General features: G+C 42.6%; 1 protein-coding gene and 1 long non-coding RNA gene across 3 annotated transcripts in view; both read right to left on the bottom strand.

The window, feature by feature from the left end:
* The window catches only part of LOC149971349 (uncharacterized), an 812,381-nt gene that overhangs the window by 533,328 nt on the left and 255,406 nt on the right, over positions 1 to 23,647 (bottom strand). The gene's annotated exons all lie outside the window — the stretch shown is intronic.
* The window catches only part of LOC110506257 (MAM domain-containing glycosylphosphatidylinositol anchor protein 1), a 399,885-nt gene that overhangs the window by 240,636 nt on the left and 135,602 nt on the right, over positions 1 to 23,647 (bottom strand). For both annotated transcript variants that reach the window (XM_090221721.1, XM_021585690.3), the window contains exon 4: positions 16,484 to 16,658. In XM_090221721.1, coding sequence (XP_090077847.1) covers positions 16,484 to 16,658 — 175 coding nt within the window. The remainder of the gene's footprint in view (positions 1 to 16,483; positions 16,659 to 23,647) is intronic.

Below are 23,647 nucleotides of genomic sequence, written 5' to 3' on the forward strand. Positions count from 1 at the left end.
GATGACATCCTCTTCTGCAAACCACTGGAAACCAGAACAATAGGATCGGATATGTTTCAATTACTGGAGAGCTTTGTGGACTTTGGTGGTCAAGATGTGTTGGTATCTGTACTGATGGTGCAAAAGCCATGACAGAGAGACATATTGGAGTGGTAACGCGCGTGCAAGCAGTTGCTCCCAATGCCACTTGTGTACACTGCAGCATCCACCGAGAGGCTCTTGCTGCGAAGGGAATGCCTGACAGCTTGAAAGACGTTTTGGACACTACAGTAAAAATTGTTAACTTTGTCAAAGCAAGGCCCCTGAACTCTCGTGTATTTTCTGCATTATGCAATGATATGGGCAGCGACCATGTAACGATTTTACAATGTACAGTTGAAGTCAGAAGTTTGCATACAGTTTTTCACCATTCCTGACATTTTAATCCCAGTAAAAATTCCCTGTTTTCGGTCAGTTAGGATCACTACTTTATTTTAAGAATGTGCAATGTCAGAATAATAGTAGAGAGAATTATTTATTTCAGCTGTTATTTATTTCATCACATTCCCAGTAGGTCAGAAGTTTACATACACTCAATTAGTATTCGGTAGCATTGCCTTTAAATTATTTAACTTGGGCCAAACATTTTGGGCCAAACAGAGCTCTTTGTCACTTCCCACGAGCCTGGTTATGACAAAAACTCACAGGCATTCTTATGGTTAATAAATGTATTGTATAAACTATACAATACATTTATTAAACATAAGAATGAGTGTGGCAGGCTTACAATGATGGCAAGAAACAACATTTTAGAGTGCGCTGTCCCTCGTGCTTGAGGGGGGACGCACCTGGACGTTGAATGTTTGAAGGTGATATGGGAATATAAAAAGTTTGGGAACAACTGTATTAAAGTAATGATGTACTGTTGATTCTCTTTGCTTATGTGAGCTGTTCTTTCCATAATATGGACTTGGTCTTTTGGCAAATAGGGCTATCTTCTGTATACCACCCTTACCTTGTCACAACACAACTGATTGGCTCAAACACATTAAGAAGGAAAGAAATTCCACAAATTGACTTTTTAACAAGGCACACCTGTTAATTGAAATGCATTCCTGGTAACTACATCATGAAACTGGTTGAGCTGTCATCAAGGCAAAGGGTGGCGAATTTAAAGAATCTCAAATATAAAATATTTGTATTGGTTTAACACATTTTTAGTTCATAGTTTTGATGTCTTCACTATTATTCTACAATGTAGAAATAGTAAACCTAAAGAAAAACCGTTGAATGAGTAGGTGTGTATAAACTTTTGACTGGTACTGTATATATTATTTGTATTATATTTTAATATTTATGAAGGACGCAATAGATATGAGAACCCCTTAAATCAAACTCAACATGAGCGTGTATGGAGAACACCTGATTCAGAAGTGACCATCTCTCCATGTGAGGAATTGCACATAGTATTTTAAATAAGTCTATATCTTTACAAGCAATGATGTTTCTAGACCATTTCAACTGGGGGGGCCAAGCTGGGGCCAGTTGTACTGTTAGAGGGGCCAGTTACATTAGATGTTATTGTTGTGATATCATTTTCTTCACTGCATTGCAGGCATTAGCAGGCAAAAGACCATGTTCATAATCATCATCGTTTTCACTGTCTAATAACGGATGTAAAAAAAGAACAATAGCAAATATTAGTTATGTAAAACCTATTTCATACTCCACATTGAGGGGGTCCAAAATTGTTGTCACAAGAACCGCAGAACCGCTAGTGCTGACAAGTACAGTGATGGACCACAGGTTCAACCCATAAGTACAGAACACACCACCAGACTCAACTGTCTCATCTGAGAAACCTTTAGAGGAACACCCTGATATTTACACCACTGCACTGTGCAAACTGAGTTGCTAGAAATAGTAAATTATTAAGCAAGCAAGTCCACAAATGAACAGGTAAATCAGACACAGTGAATAGAGTACGTACAAAATATACAGATATTTACATATACATTTATATACATACATGAATACATTTTTGTTGTTGTCACTAAGCACTTTGAGCATGTACCATTTTTGTGTCCATACAGGAGACACATGGTCCTACAATATGTCCACCTTGGAACATGAGTTGAATACATTGCAAGTCCCACTTAAATGGTCCTGTCCATGTGTAAGACTGGCCACTGCAAGTACTGATAATGATACTGGGAGTCAACTTACCCCCAACCATGTATGCATCTACAATGCAAGAATATGGTCTGTGGCACAAGACTATACTGAGAGTAACTGTCTCTTATGATTTAAGATTATAATTCAACAGTGCAATATAACCATCCTCTGACAGGTTCCAGCTGCCAATAACACTAGCCCACTGTTTAATAAAGACCTTTAATAAAGTAGATGTTTATCTCTCAATCGGGCCACGGTATTCTCTGTAGTTATATTGCCTGCCGCAGAAATGGCACCCTATTCCACACGTTGTGCATTGCTTTTAACCAGAGCCGTATGTGGCCAAAATTAGTGCACAATATAGAGAGACATTTGTGACATAGACATATTGATTATAGATACAGTGCCTTGCGAAAGTATTCGGCCCCCTTGAACTTTGCGACCTTTTGCCACATTTCAAAAAAGATGGTTAAAATTGATGGGAAGATGGATGGAGCCAAATACAGGACCATTCTGGAAGAACCTGATGGAGTCTGCAAAAGACCTGAGACTGGGACGGAGATTTGTCTTCCAACAAGACAATGATCCAAAACATAAAGCAAAATTTACAATGGAGTGGTTCAAAAATAAACATATCCAGGTGTTAGAATGGCCAAGTCAAAGTCCAGACCTGAATCCAATCGAGAATCTGTGGAAAGAACTGAAAACTGCTGTTCACAAATGCTCTCCATCCAACCTCACTGAGCTCGAGCTGTTTTGCAAGGAGGAATGGGAAAAAATGTCAGTCTCTCGATGTGCAAAACTGATAGACATACCCAAAGCAACTAACAGCTGTAATCGCAGCAAAAGGTGGCGCTACAAAGTATTAACTTAAGGGGGCTGAATAATTTTGCACGCCCAATTTTTCAGTTTTTGATTTGTTAAAGAAGTTTGAAATATCCAATAAATGTCGTTCCACTTCATGATTGTGTCCCACTTGTTGTTGATTCTTCACAAAAAATACAGTTTTATATCTTTATGTTTGAAGCCTGAAATGTGGCAAAAGGTCGCAAAGTTCAAGGGGGCCGAATACTTTCGCAGGGCACTGTATGTCATTTTGTGCAACCCAACAAATAATAGGTCAAGTGACAGTCCTTCTATTCAAGAGCATCAACCAAACAAATGAACCTCCCACTCTCTGTGTCCCAAATAGCACCCTATACCCTATTTTGTCACCCACTTTTGACCAGAACTGTATAGAAAACATAGTGACATTTGGTACATAGACAATAAGTGACCTATTTCCTTTTCAACAGTAATGTCTGACAATATTGTTCAGCGACAGTGTAGCCTTATGATAAATACCAAAAGGACCACAAGGTCCTGTCAGACTTCATGTGATCTGTATTCAGGTGCTGTAAGGTAGTGGATAGAGAAGAAAATGGGTACATAATACCTTTCATGCCGAGTTGCTTTGTGTCGTTATTGACAGTGAGACAGTGTTCCCCTTTGGTACTGTCACGAGATGGATTGGTAGATAAGTGGGTGGAGGGGCTGGTGTGATCAGACGCACCTACAGAGAGTGAGCTAATTAGACAGGTAGCTGGGGATTGGCTGTAATTTCCTTTAAAAGCCCTGTATTTTGTGGTGTTCGGGGGCTGGGAGTTGAGTGGAGAATGTCTCTTCTTGGGGATCGGACCCCTATGCAAGTGTCCATGGCTTGTCTGTTTGCTGTGATCGCACTGTACCAGTGTCTCCGGGACGAGTAGTCTTACTGATGAATTCAAGTGAGGAAGTGGGCGGCTGCGCTGATGACAAACTGGGGCTGTGGAGCTGATCTGAGAGCAGAGGACCGAGTGAGGCATTGGTACAAGGCACATCTAGGAGCTTTAGCTCCGCCACGTTTCCCTGCAGTCTGTCTTCCTCTCGTTTCGCACCGGAGGTGGGCCCATCCGTGACGTTGCCAAGCAGTCTCAGACCAGGTGCATTTCAGGACAGGGGGCTGTGCGGATCTGGACATTGCCATACAGAGACATTTATTTTATGGGAATACGGTTCTCGTTGGGAAATTTAGACCCTATCCCCACCCTCTCTATATGTTGTCTTATCTCTCTTTCCCCCTCCCTATTTTGTCACATACAGTTGAAGTCGGAAATTTACATTTCGGGTAGCCTTCCACAAGCTTCCCACAATAAGTTGGGTAAATTTTGACCCATTCCTCCTGACAGAGCTGATGTAACTAAATCAGATTTGTAGGCCTCCTTGCTCGCACACGCTTTTTCAGTTCTGCCCACAAATGTTCTATGGGATTGAGGTCAGGGCTTTGTGATGGCCACTCCAATACCTTGACTTTGTTGTCCTTAAGCCATTTTGCCACAACTTTGGAAGTATGCTTGGAATCATTGTCCATTTGGAAGACGCATTTACGACCAAGCTGTAACTTGACTGATGTCTTGAGATGTTGCTTCAATGTGTCCACATAATTGTCTTCCCTCATGATACAATCTATTTTGTGAAGTGCACCAGTCCCTCCTGCAGCAAAGCACCCCCACAACATGATGCTGAAACCCCCGTGCTTCAAACTATAGTTTGTTAACAAGAAATATGTGGAGTGGTTGAAAAACAAGTTTTAATGACTCCAAACTAAGTGTATGTAAACTTCCGACTTCAACTGTAGCAGTAGAGTCTTATAGAGGGGTTGGAAGAGTAGAGCAGGGCCAAGGGTGGGTCCCATATGGTTTGCAGCAACAGAGTGACATTGTATTGCCATTTAACATATTGTTTGAAGTGCCATATCAGAATAATTCAGTGTGCAGTATGTTGCAGTGTCACTTTTGCATGCCTGATATTTACCTGAGGCAATCAGGGGGAGGGTAACCTATCTGATGGGAAGGTTACCCTCTATTGTGTCGACACAGTCTGGGAAATCATGCAGTCAGTCTGCTGTGGGGAAACTGGGTCCGATCCATGTTAACCCATACATTTAAAATAAAACTGACCTTGAGCATACTTAAATGTCCTGGTCTTCTATGTTGGGATTGTGTTCTAGAAAACATTAAATATTGTGTTGAGTGGAGTAAAAATGGGTTCACACTAAACTGTGCCAGCACCAAGGAACCTGAGACCTCTTATTATGAATTGGAGCAACATGTGCTGAAATGTACAGTAAAATAATGTGCAATGCAAATGTTTGTATAACACAAGCATGCATGCACACAATAGGTGTCAGCCAGACTAAACATAGCCATCTAACTCAAAGTGCTGCTGTCTTCAGTCTGGAAAGGCTCTTTTGATGTTTTCGGTAAAATGTGTTAATCATGAAGGGGACTTCAAGGTGGTGTCCTGCTGATTGGATATCACATTTTCGAATTGAACAAATCACAACCTATGTTTTACTGAAGCGAATTGACTAGGACGGCAGGGGTGTTGTGAATTCAATTATTTTGCATGTAAGAACAAATCAAAACTTAAGCAAACTTTTGCGTGAATATTGCACCAACAAACAGACTTCTGTACAGACCAGTTATCAGTTCTCCCGCGCTGTGTACCATGAGTCGCGTCTGTCAGGCTAGGCTATGTTAGCATCGCTCCTTCCTTCCTGAAGTAGTGTAGACCCCTACCTAACACAGGTATGGCTTTTATATACAGTGCCTTTGAAAAGTATTCAGACCCCTTGACTTTTTACACATTTTGCTAAGTTATTCTAAAATGGATTGCAGTTTTTTTTTTTTTACCTACACACAATATCCCATAATGACAAAGCGAAAATGTTTGCAAATGTATTAAAAATAAACAAACATTCAGACCCTTTGAAATGAGACTCAAAATTGAGCTCAGGTGCATCTGTTTCCTTTGATCATCCTTGAGAAGTTTCTGCAACTTGATTGGAGTCCACCAGGGGTAAATTCAATTGATTGGACATGATTTATAAAGGCAAACAACTGTCTATATAAAGGTTCCTCAGTTGACAGTGCATGTCAGAAAAAACCAAGCCATGAGGTCGAAGGAATTGTCCGTAGAGCTCCAAGACAGGATCGTGTTGAGGCACAGCTCTGGGAAAGGGTACCAAAACATTTCTGCAGCATTGAAGGTCCCCAAGAACTCAATGGCCTCCATCATTCTTAAATGGAAGTTTGGAACTACCAAGACTCCTCCCAGAGATGGCCTCCCAGCCAAACTGCACAATCGGGGGAGAAGGGCCTTGGTCAGGGAGGAGACCAAGAACACCATGGTCACTCTGACTGACCTGAAAAGGCCTGACCTGAAGACCTGAAAATAGCTGTATAGCAATGATCCCCATCCAACCTAATAGAGCTTGAGAGGATCAGGAAGAATTGGAGAAACTCGCCAAATACAGGTGTGCCAAGTTTATAGCGTCCTACCCAAGAAGCTGTAATCGCTGCCAAAGGTGCTTCAACAAAGTATTGCGTAAAGGGTCTGAATACTTGTGAAATGTCATTTATTTTATTTTTATAAATTACCACAATTTCTAAACCTGATTTTGCTTTATAATTATGGGTTATTGTGTGTAGATTGATTGGGGGACAATTTAATACATTTTAGAATAAGGCTGTAATGTAACAAAATGTAGAACAAGTCAAGGAGCCTGAATACTTTCATTCTCATCAACTAAAAAAACAGCAACCAAGTGAATATTTTGATATAGTTGATATATTATAATATGTGGGGTACATATCCATCCAAGCTCACAAGCTCCTCTGTGCATATGAGTGATCTAATATACAACACATGGCAACAGCATGCAGTCTTGTTTCTGTACACACACACCACTAAAACGCAACTGCACCCTATACATTCCTCATTAAAATCCTACACATACACACTCCAGAGACTACCCCCTTTTCACTTAACATTTCTTAGAGGGCTAAACCAACTCCACATTTTGCTAAATTAGCGTAGCTTATGTTAGCACAATTAGCTAACTGTTAATGCACACACCCCATTAATATGCCACTGCATCTTTTCTACACTCCTTGTTGAAATCTTCCTACATTGCACTTCACATTGGTCGACAGAGGGCTAAACCAACTCCTAATTTTGCTACACGAGTGCAGCTCGCATTAGCACAATTAGCTAACTGTATACGCAGAGCCTGGAACTCACTGACATATATTTTTTTAAACTAAGCGAATAACTTTAACAAGGCTGGGGGTTGTTTATTAGGCGGCTATGAAAATTCCATAGCTAAGGAAGGATTTCACTTTCATCAGGGCCGCCTGGGTGAGAGGTACGTTGGGTCGCTAGGCAGGAAGCAGCAGCGGAGAGCCATGGCAGTTTGTTTTGTGTGTGCGTGTGACTCTGGGTGCGTGTGATGGGGCTGTTGTGTTATGGGGTTAGATTGGCACCAGAGGTGGCATGCAAAAATGCTCGCCAGCTCCTGTCGGGTGCCAATTAGTGGGAGATATGTCGCGTGATTTGCCCAAACAGCTCTCAAACACGATGCTCAATGGCTGCACAGTGTGTGTGTGTGGGAGGGGGGGGGGGCTCTGAGAGGACAGAGTGAACAAAGAGGAATAAGGAGGGAAGGTTATGCAGACTGGGAATAGAAGAGCAAATGGAAAATGACTGCATTGTGTGTATCTGATGTTTCTCCTTCTCGGTGACAAAACAGCGCAATCTTACACACAGACCGACCGCTGTACACATCAACTAGCTCTCACATTGGCACGTCAGAATTAGACGTTCATTCATCTTTCTTAAATGTCAAAGTTTTTCTCAAAGTAATATGCATATTATTAGTAGATTTGGATAGAAAACACTCTGAAGTTTCTAAAACTGTTTGAATCATGTCTGTGAATATAACAGAACGTATGTAGCAGGCAAAACCCCGAGGACTAACCGTTCAGAATTTTTTTTTTTAGGTCTCTGTCTGTTCAGTGATTTCTCATTGGGAAACAATATTTCTTAGGAACTTGTTTTCAGTTTCTACCGCTTCCACTGGATGTCACCAGTCTTTGGAATTAGATTGAGGTTATTCTTTTGTGCAATGAAGAAGTACGGCATTCTAGGAACTGCGTAACATTGTTGAAAGTTGCGCAAGACTTGAAAAGTAGCTTGGTTTGTTGTCTTCCTGTATTGAAAATAGATAGACCCGTCTTCAATTTGATTGATTATTAACGCTTAAAATTACCTCAAGTATTTAGTATCTTACATGTGTGATTTAATGAAAGTTCAATTTTTATATCATTTTATTTGAATTTGCCGCACTGCATTTTCCCTGGCTTTTGGCCAAGTGGGACGCAAGCGTCCCCTATACCAGGAGAGGGATAAGGTTTGGGATAGGCTGAAAAAAAAATCTCAAACTCCTTTCTATCGCTGAATTCAGATGTGCAGCCTTCGACACCAGAGGCAGATACTTATGCCCATTCTTTGTCCACAACGCCCTAGCAAAACCGAAACCTACTTGAAGGTAACAGCGCTCACTGTAGCCCTTAGTGGCCGGTTTCCAAGTCATCTCCCAACATCCTCAGACATGGATGGATGTCGAATACTGACTTTTTTCACGGGTGGTAAATATACAGAGTTCGACACACAACACTACACGCTCATTCAATACATATATGCTACAGCTTTCCTCTCACGTACAGCTGTCTTTTCAGAGCTACAACCCTATCTGAGCGGTGATACAAGTCCTATTCAGATTCCAGGCACAAGTGACATAAGCGGTCACTTAGGGCCCCCAGACTCAAGGGGGCTCCAAACCCCCCACAAAAAGGAACTCAGTCTCAACTTCCTGGGGAGAGTAAGAATAGCAGAATACACCAGGTACCATTTCTAAATTGTGCATCAGCAGTTTTTCTCTTTTTCACTGACAGTCACTCAATTAGCCATGTCAACTAACAATTTCAAGATTTGAAAATAGCTGTCTAGACTATCTAAACTTTTAGAAATCATGGCCGAATACCAACCGGGCACGTGACATTGCTTTTGTTAGTCATTCTCAATCATATACAGTACAGTGCCATCAAAGTATTCACATTCCTTGACTTTTTCCACATGTTGCTGTGTTACCAGCCTGCATTTATGTCACTGGCCAGTCAATATCCAATAGTTGTGTGTAGGCAGGTCAACGTAGAATTATGTTTTTAGACATTTTTGCAAATGAATAAAAACGAAAAGCTGAAATGTCTTGAGTGTTCAACACCGTTTTTTAGGGTAAGCCTAAATAAGTTCAAGAGTGAACATTTACTTAATAAGTTGCATGACTGTTTGCAATAATAGTGTTTAACAATATGATTCTGAATGACTACCTCATCTCTGTACCCCACACATACAAATATCTGTAAGGTCCCTCAGTTGAGCAGTGAACTTCAAACGCAGATTCAACACCACAGACCAGGGAGGTTTTCTAATGCCTTGCAAAGACGGGAACCTATTGATAGATGGGTAAAAATACAAAAAGCAGGCATTGAATTTCTCTTTGAGCATGGTGAAGTTATTAATTACTTTGGATTGTGTATCAATTCACCCAGTCACTACAAAGATACAGGGGTCCTTCCTAACTCAGTTGCCAGAGAGGAAGGAAACCACTCAGGGATTTCACCATGAGGCCAGTGTTGACTTTAAAACAGATACAGAGTTTAATGGCTAGGATATGAGAACTGATCGACAACATTGTAGTTACTCCACAATACTAACCTAACAAACATAATGAAAAGAAGTAAGCCTGTACAGAACACATATGTTTTTGCACTAAGGCAGTAAAGTTAAACTGCAAAACATGTAGCAAAGAAATTGACGTATGTCCTGAATACAAAGTGTTATGTTTGGTGCAAATCCAACACATCACTTTATATTTCAAGCATGGTGTTGGCTGCATCATGTTATGGGTATGCTTGTCATCGGCAAGGAATAGGGAGGTTTTTTCTTCCAAAAAGAAAAGGAATAGAGCTAAGCACAGACAATCCTAGAGGAAAACCTGGTTCAGTTTGCTTTCCAAAGGACACTGGGAAACAAATTCACCTTTAAGCAGGAGTATAACCTTAAACAAGGCGAAGTATACAGTACACTAGATTTGCTTACCAAGAGGACATTGAATGTTCCTGAGTGGTCTAGTTAGAGTTGACTTAAATTGTCTTGAAAATATATGGCAAGACATGAAAATAGCTGTCTAGCAATGATCAACAACTAACTTAAAAAATATTTTGTGCAAATATTATACAATCCAGGTGTGCAAAGCTCTTAGACTAACCCAGAAAGACTCACAGCTGTAATTGCTGCCAAAGGTGTTGACTCAGGGGTGTGAATACTTATGTAAGTGACATTTCTGTATTTCATTTTCAATAAATGTACAACCATTTCTAAAACCAAGTTTACACTTTGTCATGGGTGAGAAAAAAGTTGATTGAATGCATTTTGAATTCAGGCTGTAACACAACAAAATGTGCAATAAGTTAATGGGTATGAATACTTTCTGAAGACACTATCAAATAGCTTTAACATGCACTCATTACTCTCCACCTCATGGCAAAATGGTGAGAATTACAGGAAATTTGTTTTAAAATTGCACAAAAAAAATCCTCCACCCCATGACAAAATGTGTATAATTGCAGAAAAAATGATCAAACGCGTCGAGGAGGGCTACTAAAATGTTTTGCCTAGTGGGGACCCCCCCAACCAAGTCACGCTTGGGGCCCCCAAAAGGCAAGAGCCGTCCCTGTTCCTATTCTTCAGTGTGTGTACAAAAACACAGCTAAGCTGGCTGTGCGAAGCTACGGTACAGGGCACCGCTATTCTATCTGACAATGGCAGAAGCCTCAGAGTGGGAGGTAAGTGCAACAAAGCTCTCATGGATTCATGGCTCCCTCATACGCTAGACTCGACCTTGTCTCAGTGTGTGTGTGTGTGTGTTTATTTATTGGAGGCTTTGGCCTTGGCGCAGTGGCCGTGTGTCGGAACTCATGGGAGGCATCGACGGCGAGTTGCTTGGCTACACACACACAGACAGAAATTGGTACACACACACACACACAGAAAGTGGTACACACATTTAGAGGTACGCGCTTACACACAAGAAAGGCACATACACACACAGTGTCACACACACAGGGCTGAGTTCACATGGCGGGACAATGTAATGATGCAATCAAGGCCGACAAAAATTCCAGATTGTCAGCATAATCAAACAACATTCAGCTCATACACCCATACATACCCAACAAGACATGCAAGCAGCCTGTCACCTTCTCAACCTCCTCCACTCACATTTGAACCCTGCAGCACATCCTCTGTGTTAGGCTGAGTTTGAGATTGGCATAAAAGAACAGTGTCGTTACAAAACAGAGGGAAGCTGTCGGATTCGTAACACACCTTAGGGCAAGAGTCACTGAACATTTGCCGCTTTCACAGAAGACTGGACATGTAGTAGAGTTTGTGAGTCACTTTTCAACTCAAAGGCACTTCAGAGGAAATCAGAGATGTAGCTAGCCTGGTTCCAGATCTGTTTGTGCTGTCTTGCCAAGAACGGATTGCTTTCAGTTAGTGAGGTTGTGTGTTGTGACTGAATCACTGTGTAAAATAAATGGTCTCCCACAAAGTTTTATGAAGGTGTTTCATAATGTAAAAGTTGCATACTGTTATATTGTCTGACTGGGACTTTTATTTATCCTGTCTCTCTTCTTTGTTGACATTCTCCCATTGGGAGGTGCAATATGCTCTTAAAGGTGCAATATGCTCTGCCATTTCCTCATTTAAAAAAAATCTAAAATGACCCAAGAGAATCATTGTACCATCTAAACCGATGCATATGAAATATATTTTTCAATAACCAAACATTTTGTATTTTAAGCAGAAGTACAGTATAAAACCGACAGTAAAAAATAAGCAGAAACAAAAGAGGGAAACATAGAAATAGCACATAGAAAGGATCGATATCTTATCAGACTTGCTTTCAATGAGAATGAGAGATCTACTGTATCTCCCATTTCTATCTGAAATCGGTCAGGTCTCACAAAAAAAAAATATTTAAAAAATGCCACACTGGTAATAAGTGAGGGTATATACTTCCCATATCTCAACTCATCCGTTTTTCGTACACTCTTATGTACCTACCAATCCCTCTCCCTACCCTTAAGCCCCCCTAGCTCCCATACCCTCCAATACTATGCTCTAATTGGCTATCATGTATCCAAACATTTCCAGCAAACAATCTGTAGAGAAAGAGATACAGAGGAGAACATGAGACAGAAAGAGAGAAGAGAGGAGAGATACAGTAGGGAGAGAAAGAGGGGGTAAAGAGAGAAAGGTACAGAGAGAAAGAGGAGAGACAGTCATACATCCTGACAGAAAAAGGGGGAGAGAGAAGTAGAGAGAGAGGACAGAGAGATGAGAAGTTTTGACAGCGATTCTTTTTTTTACTGGTTGGTTCATGATTCAGAGAGCCGAAGCCTGGCTCAGACTGAAAGGTCAGAGCTTATGTTCGCTACCTCCTCCTCTACTTTCCCTCTCTCCCTCATACACACACATACTTGCAAGCATGGGGGGAGGTGGCACACACTGCGGAGAGTGGGCAGCAATTTAGGATTGGCCACTGGACTTTGTGTGAGAGAGCATGGAATTCCTTGTATCTGTTTGTGTGTCCTTATGTGTTTTTCTGTGTGTGTGTGTGTTCGCCAGCCTAGGTGTGCCCACCCACACACAGTTCTAAGGGGATCACAATGTGATTGGCTTGCTCATTCCCATTCTGTGCCACGGTCTGTGCCTCTTGCTATCGTGTGTTTGTGTGCATGCGTGTGTGTGTGCGGAGGATGAGTGTGACGCCAACTACTAGCGACCAGGGACAAACTGGAGTTGGTGCTCAACCCAGGCAACAACACACATGAGAGCTAACATGCTAGCGAAGACCTTTTCTCAGGTTACATGTAATAACACTCACGAGTGAGTGCCTACATATGATGATCATCCGATGCTCACTAGGTGTGAGTGCTACAGGATTCATTCCAGGTCACAGTATTGACATGACAAATTGTTTATCCTAATTTCATCCTTATAGACCATAGTACAGTACCATAATAGGACTATATTCAACAATTCTAGAAGGCCAGTATTCATCGGCGTACACCAACCCACATACCACAAGCCATAACTTTCCCCATAGAACCACCACTACCACCATAGCATGACCGCCTCCCTCCTTTCCCCATCCTATCCCGGGATACCCTGCCTCCAAGACCCCCTTACCTGTGTGGATCCTCCGGTGGGTCTTTGGAGAGGGCTATGCTAAGGTAGGAAGCGCTATAGGGTGTTTTAGCATGGGTCCCTGAACCAAGTCCATCCAACAGTAGAGGCAACAAGTTAAACTCCCGCCCGCCCACTGGCCCATTGTCTCGCTGGTCAGAGTGCCAAAGGCCAAGGTTCAGCCAGCCATCAACTGACATTGCATGGAAAGTCAGAGGTGAGAGGTCAATGATAATGAGGTGTCTGTCAATTAAGGTTAATTGAGATTTCGTGAACAATGATGGCGTTTGTAAACGTTTGTGTACATTAACAAAGTGAACTTGTACAAAAACACAGTGGAACATACGATATTTGTTTCTAGGTGGATTTAACTACGCTGGCAGGGGCATACAGTATAAGAAACAATTTCATGATGGATAGTTTGATAATTGTATAGGTCATTTTGATTTAACCGCTAGTATTATATCACTCTCAGTGGACTCTCCTCCCTCAGAGCTAGTCTAATTTAGCTTACTCCCTCCAATTTTGTTTTTATACTTCCTTCCCTTCCCCTAAATGAGTATTTATCTCTCCTGCTGTTCTTCGCGATCTGCAAACATTAAAGATAAAGACTTGTGTTCCTATTTAAAAATATATATATATTTTCAGGACAAACAAAACCAAAAACCTGTATGCAAATGTTATATTTCATTAATCACTTACATTTAGTTAAATATTGGAAAAATACTACATTTCACAGAATGCATTTAGTTTATGTTGATCTTGAGGCCTTCAAAAAGAAGCCAAACAAATTAAGTGGTTGGTGGAAAAATTATTGACTATTCTAAGCAGAGGTTAAAGGAGTATATGAACATTGTTTCCAGAGAAAAGTGATATATTCTCTTTCATGTTCTATGACTGAGTATAATTTCTATGAATTGCACAGAATTAAATTATGCTTCCTATCACTCAAACTCAAATTCTACATCCTGTGGGGTGTGGCCAATTCAATGCGAATTTCAACTTGTGAGTTGAATGGGAGTCAATTCCCAAATTCTGAATTGAGCCCAACCCTGCATGCTAGCCATGTCTCACACCGTCACTCTCTCTTTCTGTGACTGCGTGAGCATATGTCAGTTTGTGAGCATGTGTGCGTGCGTGTATGCTTGACTGTTTGGGGCACTGCCAAAATCCTGAAGTATCCCTTTAACCTTGCGCTGACCTGTGTCACACAAACAAACATGCAACCTTACACTCACACACACAAACTAACACATGTGCATGCAGTCACAGAAGGAGAGAGAGGGTGTGAGACATGGCTAGTATGCAGGATTGGGCTCAATTGCCAAAATACAAGTATCTCTTTAAACTCCTGTAGGTAGCACGTGAAATGATATCAAACAAACCTTGCAGTGAGGCAGTAGTGAGAAAAAGTATCTGGCTCATAACTTCAAAAAGATAACTGTAAACAGATGTCGCAAAGGGATTAAATTGGCCAGAGCTGAGAAAAGAGAGCGTGTGGATTTTCTAAGGCATTTCTCTCTCTTTCTATGCTCTCTCTCCCTCCTGTCTCCGAACCCTCTACCCTCCTTTTGCTCTCCATCTCTCTCCTTCACTGACTGTGGGGACATGATATTATGGCCCATGATATCCAGCTGTCTACTGTTCCCAAAGGAGACCTGAAACCAGACCTACCCCCTGGTTCACCTTGACTCTCTTCTGTCTTTGTCTGTGTCTGTCTCCTCTCTTTCGCTCTTTTTTTTCTCTGTCTCCCTCTGTGTCCCTCTTTCTCTCTCTCTCACTTCTTTACTCCGTGCCTTTCTATATCTGCCATTTCTCTCTTAACTCCACCCTCCCCCCCCCCCCCCCCCCCACTCAGTCCCACAATGCCTGGATCCCCTTTCCTCTCCCCCACCCTCTCTGCACACCATAAGACCAAGGTGTAGAAAAAGAGGGGGGTAAGGGTGGCAGAAGAGGAGGAGAGGTGGAGGCTCTCCGCTGCCTGCCGGCCCTCTTGCTCACTCTAATTACTGCCTCTCTTTCTCTCCCTCACTTCCAAAGTCACTCGGCGAGCACACTGAGGTGCGGCGGGGAGGGAAAATTGAACAAGCGTCACACGTCACTACTGGTTACCCTCTGCCTCCCCTGTCAGCACCGCAGCTCTCTCTGTTCACTCGCCCCGCAATTACCGCCCTCCGAGGACCAGAAGACTAAAATACAGACCTAGCTGGCAATAGCGGAATAGGATCTTTGTGATGCTTTTTGTTGAAGGATGATGGACAAGGTAATAGTAGGGAAAACATTATGTACAATGTCAAAGAGCACAAAGGTTAAAAAATAATGTGTGCCTATCCTGATCCTGTGTTGTGCTGTAATTGGGGTGAATGGCAGGTCTGGATAATGTTAAAGGGATTTAGAGATATCACATCTGTGCAATGCAGTAGGGGGCACTATACCAAGACTGGCTGAGGGCCCTGACCTGGCCCCTGACTCAGGGGGACAGTGGGTCGGCGGAAACAGGCAGCAGCACGAGGCCCCGTTCACAGGGTGGCCACGTGCCACCTGGACAAACTCTCCCATGCTCTCCTTTAGATCCCGCCACTGCTAGCCTCTCCAGGAATATCCATAGTTTTATCTTCTTCCTTTCTCCTCTCCTATGACTAGAACAGTCAAAGGATAATATAAAATATCCCTTCTACCCAACTAACTTTTACCCTACAAACAGCCTAGTACAGGGGTGTCAAACCCATTCAATGGAGGGCCTAGTGTCTCCCGTTTTAAAATAAAATCTCTCTCTATATATATGTCCTAGACAACCAGGTTAGGGGAGTTCCATACTAAGTAGTGACCTTAATTTATCAATCAAGTACAAGGGAGGAGCAATAACCCGAAGACACTCAGCCCTCCGTGAAATGAGTTTGACACGTGCCCAAGTCCCTTTGAAGTTTTCCCACCCAAAGCTAACAACTTCTATATCAAAACCTCCACCCCTTTTACCATCTAAAATATTCCTAACAGATACTCCCAGAGAGCTCATTCCCATTTAGAAATTTGCCACCATTTTCCTGCCAAGTTCCTTCCAAATTCCAGACATAAATTCTGAGAATGACTCATTCTGGGAATGGTTTGGGGGGGGCAGTGGAGGGATCGATCGCGGCGTTCCCTGCCGACTTACACTGCACGTCTACCCGGATGGACTTGATGGCAGCCACCCCCACCCCGTTGTCAGCCTTGCAGTAGTAGCGGCCGCCCTGCACCCGCTGGATGCCCTCGATGCGCAGCGTCTCGTTGTAGATGGACGTCTCCTGGAACTTGTCAGAGGCGCTGCCTGCTGTCTTTGTCCACCGCACCTGCATGGGGCAAGGGATTGAGTTGGTTAGTTAGGCTGAGAGTATAGTATACTATAGAGTTAATATATACTATACCCAGCCAAAAACGTTGATCTATAACCTTTCTACAGTGCTTCTCCCAAATGACCAAATTTGAAAAGAATTGGCAACCCTTCCTCCACTACCTTTTAGGATATATTAGCTGAATAAAATAGAACCACGTGCACTTTTTTATCCATGAGCAATTGGAGTTGAGTGGGAGGAATGTGGGGGGTTAGGGTGGAGGCAGCTGCGGGGGACATGTGGAGTGCCTGAGAGGGAGGGGGGAGCTTGCCAGGGGTGCCTCTTTACGGTGATGTTGGGTAGGAATATTTTTGTTCTTTTGGTTGTCTGACATGGGATTTTTCCTTTTCTCTGCATACCATTTTTGATGTACTTATTTTGTTTATTCATCCTATGTTTATTTTCTTCTGTGTAAAACAAAATCCCGTCACTGTTTAATTGTATGTATTATATGCTTCCCAATAAAATATCTGAAACGAGAAGCGCTTTGAAGGTATTGACATCTGGGAGACGGGGGGCAAAAGTGTACGGTGCTCTGGTGGACATAGCAGTCCACTTTTCGGCCTAGGGGCCTTTCTCCAGACAAAGATAGAAATGGAGATATTACCTTAATACATCTTGAACCTAAAAGGGTTCTTTGGATGTCCTCATAGGAGAACCCTTTGTAGAACCCTTTTTGGATCCAGGTATAAGAACCATTTTGGGCTCTATGTAGAACCCTTGCCATAGAAGGCTCTACCTGGAACCAAAAAGGGTTCTGCTATGGGGACACCCGGAGAACCCTTTATTCTAAGAGTGTAGACACAGAGGTTATGTTTAAATTGGCATCCTTCACTGTATTATCCATTCTGCACTTTGTTCAGTTTGTTTACTGCTTTTCATGCTAAAAACCAAGTTCTTTTGAGTAAAAAAGACAATCAAGAGCCTATAAAAACCCACCACCTCTATAAGTTGATCTTTGCTCAACACTATGACAAAGATCAATGTCAATTAAACAAACTAATACCAATGAAAGTCTCATTAAACACTTTCATATCAACCTCTACAGGACAATTAACTTCATCCTCCTACTATCAGAGAGGTCATTCCTGATAACAGTGTGAGCTGGGATATAATAGCATAGCACTAGACTGAGGAACAGGGGTTGTGTAGGCTGTAGCATCCCAAATGGCACCCTATTCCCTATTTAGTGCATGCCTTTTGACCAGAGCCCTATGGAATACCAGTGTGCACTATTAGTGCAAAAAAATAGTGCACTAAATAGGGCATAGGGTGCCATTTGGGATGTGTAAATTACAACGCACACTTGGGATTATAGGATTAGTTGGGCACTTTTAAACACTCGTTGTTTATTCAGGTTTGTTTGTCTGCGCATATGGAGACAGCTGTTTCTCATTGATCGGACAAGGAGGGGAAGGTTAGGAATTAGGTGTGGGACCCTGTTGTCAATAATTACTGACTCAATGGTTTGTGTATGTGTGTGTACTGTCGATGGTTAGTGACTGAGTGCGTGTGTGTGGCTGTGCTCTTTATGTGATGAACCAATGATAAAGACGAGTCGATCTGTCTACCATGGTACGATGGTATAACCTTGACCTGGTTGACTAAATACAATTATAATGCACTCCTGGTCAACAGGAGTGCCATTTGGGTTACAGACTGTAGAGATGGCTCTGTAGGAGATGGCTGCCGTTTTACGTGCTCCTAACCAATGGTGCTATTGTCTGTTTTTTCACCTTATCTGATGACTGAAAAAAGCTTCTGTATATCAGGACAGCGATTACTCACCTCGTACTGGACAAAGATTTTTATCTTTAATGAGTCAGACGCGAAGGATTTACTATAGACACCGGACATGGCCCAAATCCCTGTCATTCACAGGAAGAAGAGATTGAGATGTAGGTTGGGGTGCCTTGTAAGAATCCGACGGCGAGTGGGTAACCCACCTCTACCATCAGTCCAATTAGCCAACGTGCAATCATTGGATAATCAAATGGATGAGCTCTGATCAAGACTATCCTACCAACAGCTGAACGACACGGGTAATCAAATTGACAGTGAAATGACAGTGAAATGTTTACTTACAAGCCCCTAACTAACAATGCAGTTGTAAAAATACAAATAAGAAATAAAAGTAATAGGTAGTTAAAGAGCAGCAGTAAAAAAACAATAGCGAGACTAAATATGGGGGTACCGGTATAGAGTCAATGAGCGGGGCCACCGGTTAGTCGAGGTAAAAGGTACATGTAGGTAGAGTTATTAAAGTGAATATGTGCAGATAATAATAGATTAGCAGCGGCATAAAAGAGGGGGGGGGGGGGGGGGCAATGCAAATAGTCTGGGCAGCCATTTGATTAATTGGGGGTAGAAGCTGTTTAGAAGCCTATTGGACCTAGACTTGGTGCTCCGGTATCGCTTGCTGTGCGGTAGCAGAGAGAACAGTCTATGACTAGGGCGGCTGGAGTCTTTGACAATTTTTAGGGCCTTCCTCGGACAGTGGTATAGCCTGGTATAGAGGTCCTGGATGGCAGGAAGCTTGGCCCCAGTGATGTACTGGGCCATTAGCACTATGTAGTGCCTAGCAGTCAGAGGCCATGCTGTTGCCATTCCAGGCGGTGATGTAACCAGTCAGGATGCTCTCGATGGTGCAGCTGTAGAACCTTTTGAAGATCTGAGGACACATGCAAAATCTTTTCAGTCTCTTGAGGGGCAATAGTTGTGTTTGGATCATAATAGTTTGTTGGTGATGTGGACACCAAGGAACTTGAAGCTGTCAACCTGCTCCACTACAGCCCGGTCGAAGAGAATGGGGGCGTGCTCGGTCCTCCTTTTTCTTTAGTCCACAATCATCTTTGTTTTGATAATGTTGAGGGAGAGGTTGTTATCCTGGCACCACACTCCCAGGTCTCTGACCTCCTCACTATAGGCTGTCTCATGTTTGTCGGTGATCAGGCCTACCACTATTGTGTCTTTGGCAAACTTAATGATGGTGTTGAATCATGCTTGGCCATGCAGTCATGAGTGAACAAGGAGTACAGGAGGGGACTGAGCACGCACCCCTGAGAGGCCACTGTGTTGAGGATCACGTGACAAATAAAATTTGATTTGAATGTTATCCAGCAACTTTGTGTCAGATTTCAAAGAATCTCTTAATAAGGAACAAACAAAGAGGTAAATAGGTGTTGTTATTGCATTGACGCTGATCTTGGGTCAGTTCAGCATTTTTCCCACTAATGTTCAAGGTTGGGGGAGGGAAGCTTATCCTAGATTTGTACATAGGGAAAACTTCACCCCTGTGTTAAATAATAAAGCGTGAGTGAGTGAGTGAACCCGGTTAGCAGAGTGCAGTTGAAACTGGGGATGGACAGGAATGCTGGATGTGGGAGAGAAAGTGAGGGGAAAAAGGAGCAGAGGAACACATTGGAAGTTGAAGAGAGAGATCGGGAGAGAGCAAGAGAGAAAAGGAGGAATTGGAAGAGAGAGGAGAAAGAAATACACTGGAAGTAGATAAACGCCAGAGCAGAGCAGCAGTCTTTCTCTCTCTGACATTAGTCATGGGAAATCATCACCCTCTTTCTCCTCACCAGCTTTTCTTTTTCCAGAGTTCCCTGTGGAGGAGCGATGGCACACCAGCGTACAGTATCTTCCTCTATTCCCTTCCTTTATTGCCAGAGTAGGGAGATGCAACGAGTCTCGCAGTTCAACAGAAAGTGGATTTTCATCACAGACCCCCTCCCAGCTTTCCTGTGAGTTATTTGAAGAACTAAAGTAAGAAATGAATGAAACTCAGTTCATTCACCCAATACTTGTTTTATTTTCTTAGGGGTACTGCATACAGAAGAGACAATAAGCCCTAGAGAACGTAACAATGTAGGGTTGGATTCAACAGGGGATTCGGGACAATGGGGTTCGGATGTGAACGTGATTCAATGGTACTTGTGTATTGAGGGAGAGTTCTTCACAGAATAATAGTACTTTCTTAGTCCATCAAATATGGAAATCCTTATTCTGCTGCTCTGCTCCCAATCCCCTCAGTGCTACAGAGCGCTGCACAGCAGGTCTTGAGACAGGCGTCACTTAAATTAATCTCTTCATGCCTTTCGCCCATTTGTAGACTTTTCCATTGGTCCTAAAGTGAAAATTCTCACACAAAACACTTAGACTGAAGGTCTGTGTCCACTCAGTCACATCTCTTGGCCAATAACAAAATATGGATATGTGGGACTGGCTTCCAGGACACAAACAAAGCCTAGTCCTAGATTTAAAAGCTATTTCAATGGAAAATCTCCATTAAGCTTGTCTAGGAAACCAGCCTGTGGAGCCCCACGATTCTAAACCCAAACTGAAAGTAGAATTTCTCTGAATACAATATAGACTTCATTTGGGTTCTACATGTCAACTATTGTCTGTTTAGTTTATTTAATCCGTGAGTTTAAGCCAGCTCTATCAATCGTAGCGGCCATTAAGTCCCTGAAAGGCACCTAGCAATAGCATAGCGCCCTGTACTTGTAGGCTCGGTTTCCCTGTGACAGATTGACCCTAGTCCTGGATTTAAAAGCATGCTCAATTGACATTGTCCTTTGAAAGTGCTTTTTAGTCCAGGGTTACGCTTAATCTGTGTCTTCCACTATTAAGTTTTGCAGTACTACAAAGCCTTTCAACTGCTCCATCCAAATATCCATCCCTCTGCCATAGTGCACACACAGATAATGCTACCGTTACCGCTATCCGACCCCCTCTCCCGCTATCCGAGACCCCTCTACTGCATAACACCGGTTTATCTGTGGATAAGATTGGTTAAACTGTATTGACCCGCCGAGTGCAGGTGCTCGTTATGCAGGTTTGTTGTGGATCATTGCCGCAGCGCCGAGGCAGAGGACAAACACAGAGGGAAAAACAAGTTGCGCTTCGATCCGTGCGACAGAAAAAGAAAGGGAGGGAGAATGAGGGGGAAAAGGAGTCTTCTTGGGGGTGTTTGCGAGGGAAAGAGTGGGAGTGGTGAGATATGGATGGATAGTGAGTGATGAAGAGATACCTGGGAGAGGCGAGGAAGGTTAACATCTGTCAACAACTGGCAGACAACACGGCGGTGTCTGGGTTAAGTGTTTGACATGTCCCGCACACAAGCCCACAAACTCTTTCACACACAGGCAGACACACACACACTCCAGTTCTCAGGTTAAGTGTTTGAAATGGTTTCCCGCAGAGTCCCATCCACCTCCTGTGAATGGATTTGACACCAACCCCTGGTCTGTACACTACACAGACCTGGCCTAAAACAATACTGAGCCGTAGGGCTCGATTTAAATTTGTATCGCCAAAGTTCAGCGCTATAGCGTGCTTGACATTTTAAAGGTAGTTTCCGATTGAGCATTGCCTTTCAAATTCAATTGCACTATAGCACTGAACTTCGGCGATACGGATTGATTCGAGCCCTTAGCCTATCTATCAACAATTGTATTGGGTTTAAGGCTTCTCACTTGTTACTGTTAATGTACTGTATGCAACTAAATTGTTACCACTATAGTACACTGACATTTTGGGCTGGTTTACCGGGTACTACACCTTGTCCTGGTCTAAAAAGCATGTTCAACATAGAAAGTCTAGTTCAGGCCTAGGCTTAACATGTTTACTTTTATGAGGCAGCCTACTTGATACTGTTCATTTAATTGTGCTTCAATGAATGTTCACTATTGATAAGATTAACTTGTGTAATGTGGTCGGGAAAGAAGCTAAACTACAAGGTTCAAAATGACAAAATGTCTGCGGTATAGAATCAAGTGAAGTCCTGCTAATACAATTCTTCACTGGATTTGTTCTCAAACACAATTGACAGTGTGAACACACTGAGCTACGCCTCAGTGCGCAACTCCATTATGCTCTTTCAAAAATGGGCCGATCATAATCCGTCTATTGTTGGAAGAGTATTTGGAGTGACTAATTGGCACGGCACAGTCCCACACACGTTGCTGTGTGACGAAAGAAAGAGGAATGAGAGAGAGAGGGAGGGAAGGAGGGAGGAGAAAATACAGGGATCTCAACAAACGCCCGGAGAGAGAGATCCCTGACGAAGCATGGTTTTTCAAACGCTTGCTAATAAAAATAATAAAAAACGCTGCTGAGCTTAAAATAAACTTACTGTGGCAGTAACCATTTTCATTATTCTCCCTCACTGGGAAAGAGAGGAGGGAGAGGATCACTTGGAGATTAAACACGGAGAACAATGGGCATTAAGTCATACACGTCGTCTCCAGGATCGTCGACTTGAATCGTGTCACTTAGCTGGAAGTGGCAGTTATGGGATGGTGTGAAAAATGATGGAGTAGAGAGAGAGAGAGAGAGAGAGAGAGAGAGGATAGGGGGAAGCTAAGGCAAAGAGTTATGTATTCCCAGTCAGATAAAGGAATGACAGACAAGGCATCACAGCAATATATCGGATCAATACATCTGGTCGATACATGTTGGCTCATTGACATCCTATACCCTCCGCTGACCAAGGTCCTTCGAGATCCCCTTACACATATCAAACTTCCACTAGAATGGTGCCGTTGACACAACAACGGTTAAAGTAATAGTCCATATGATTTATAATCCGGCTCCTATGCTCAAAAGACTGGGAAAAATATGTCTTAATCTTATACTAGATTGGTTTCCTGCTTGGCCGTTGACCAGGCAAAACTGTCAGTTTTAGTCAGTCCATTCACAAACTTAATGAAAAGATGATAACAGCATATCTGAACATACACACACACACCACACACACACACACCACACAACTGTCCTTTGCTTCCCTTTTACTTGGATTTACTGTGCATACAACAATGACAAACTACTTAAATATGACATGATGGTACAAAGATTTGCTTTGCATAAGATGACTTACAACACTAGAGAATATGTCCAAGTCAATAAACGTATGTCCGTTTCAACTGTTTCAATAGTTTGTC

Source organism: Oncorhynchus mykiss, chromosome 26 (assembly GCF_057628025.1).
Source record: "Oncorhynchus mykiss isolate SJ-2025 chromosome 26, ASM5762802v1, whole genome shotgun sequence".
NCBI lineage: Eukaryota > Metazoa > Chordata > Actinopteri > Salmoniformes > Salmonidae > Oncorhynchus > Oncorhynchus mykiss.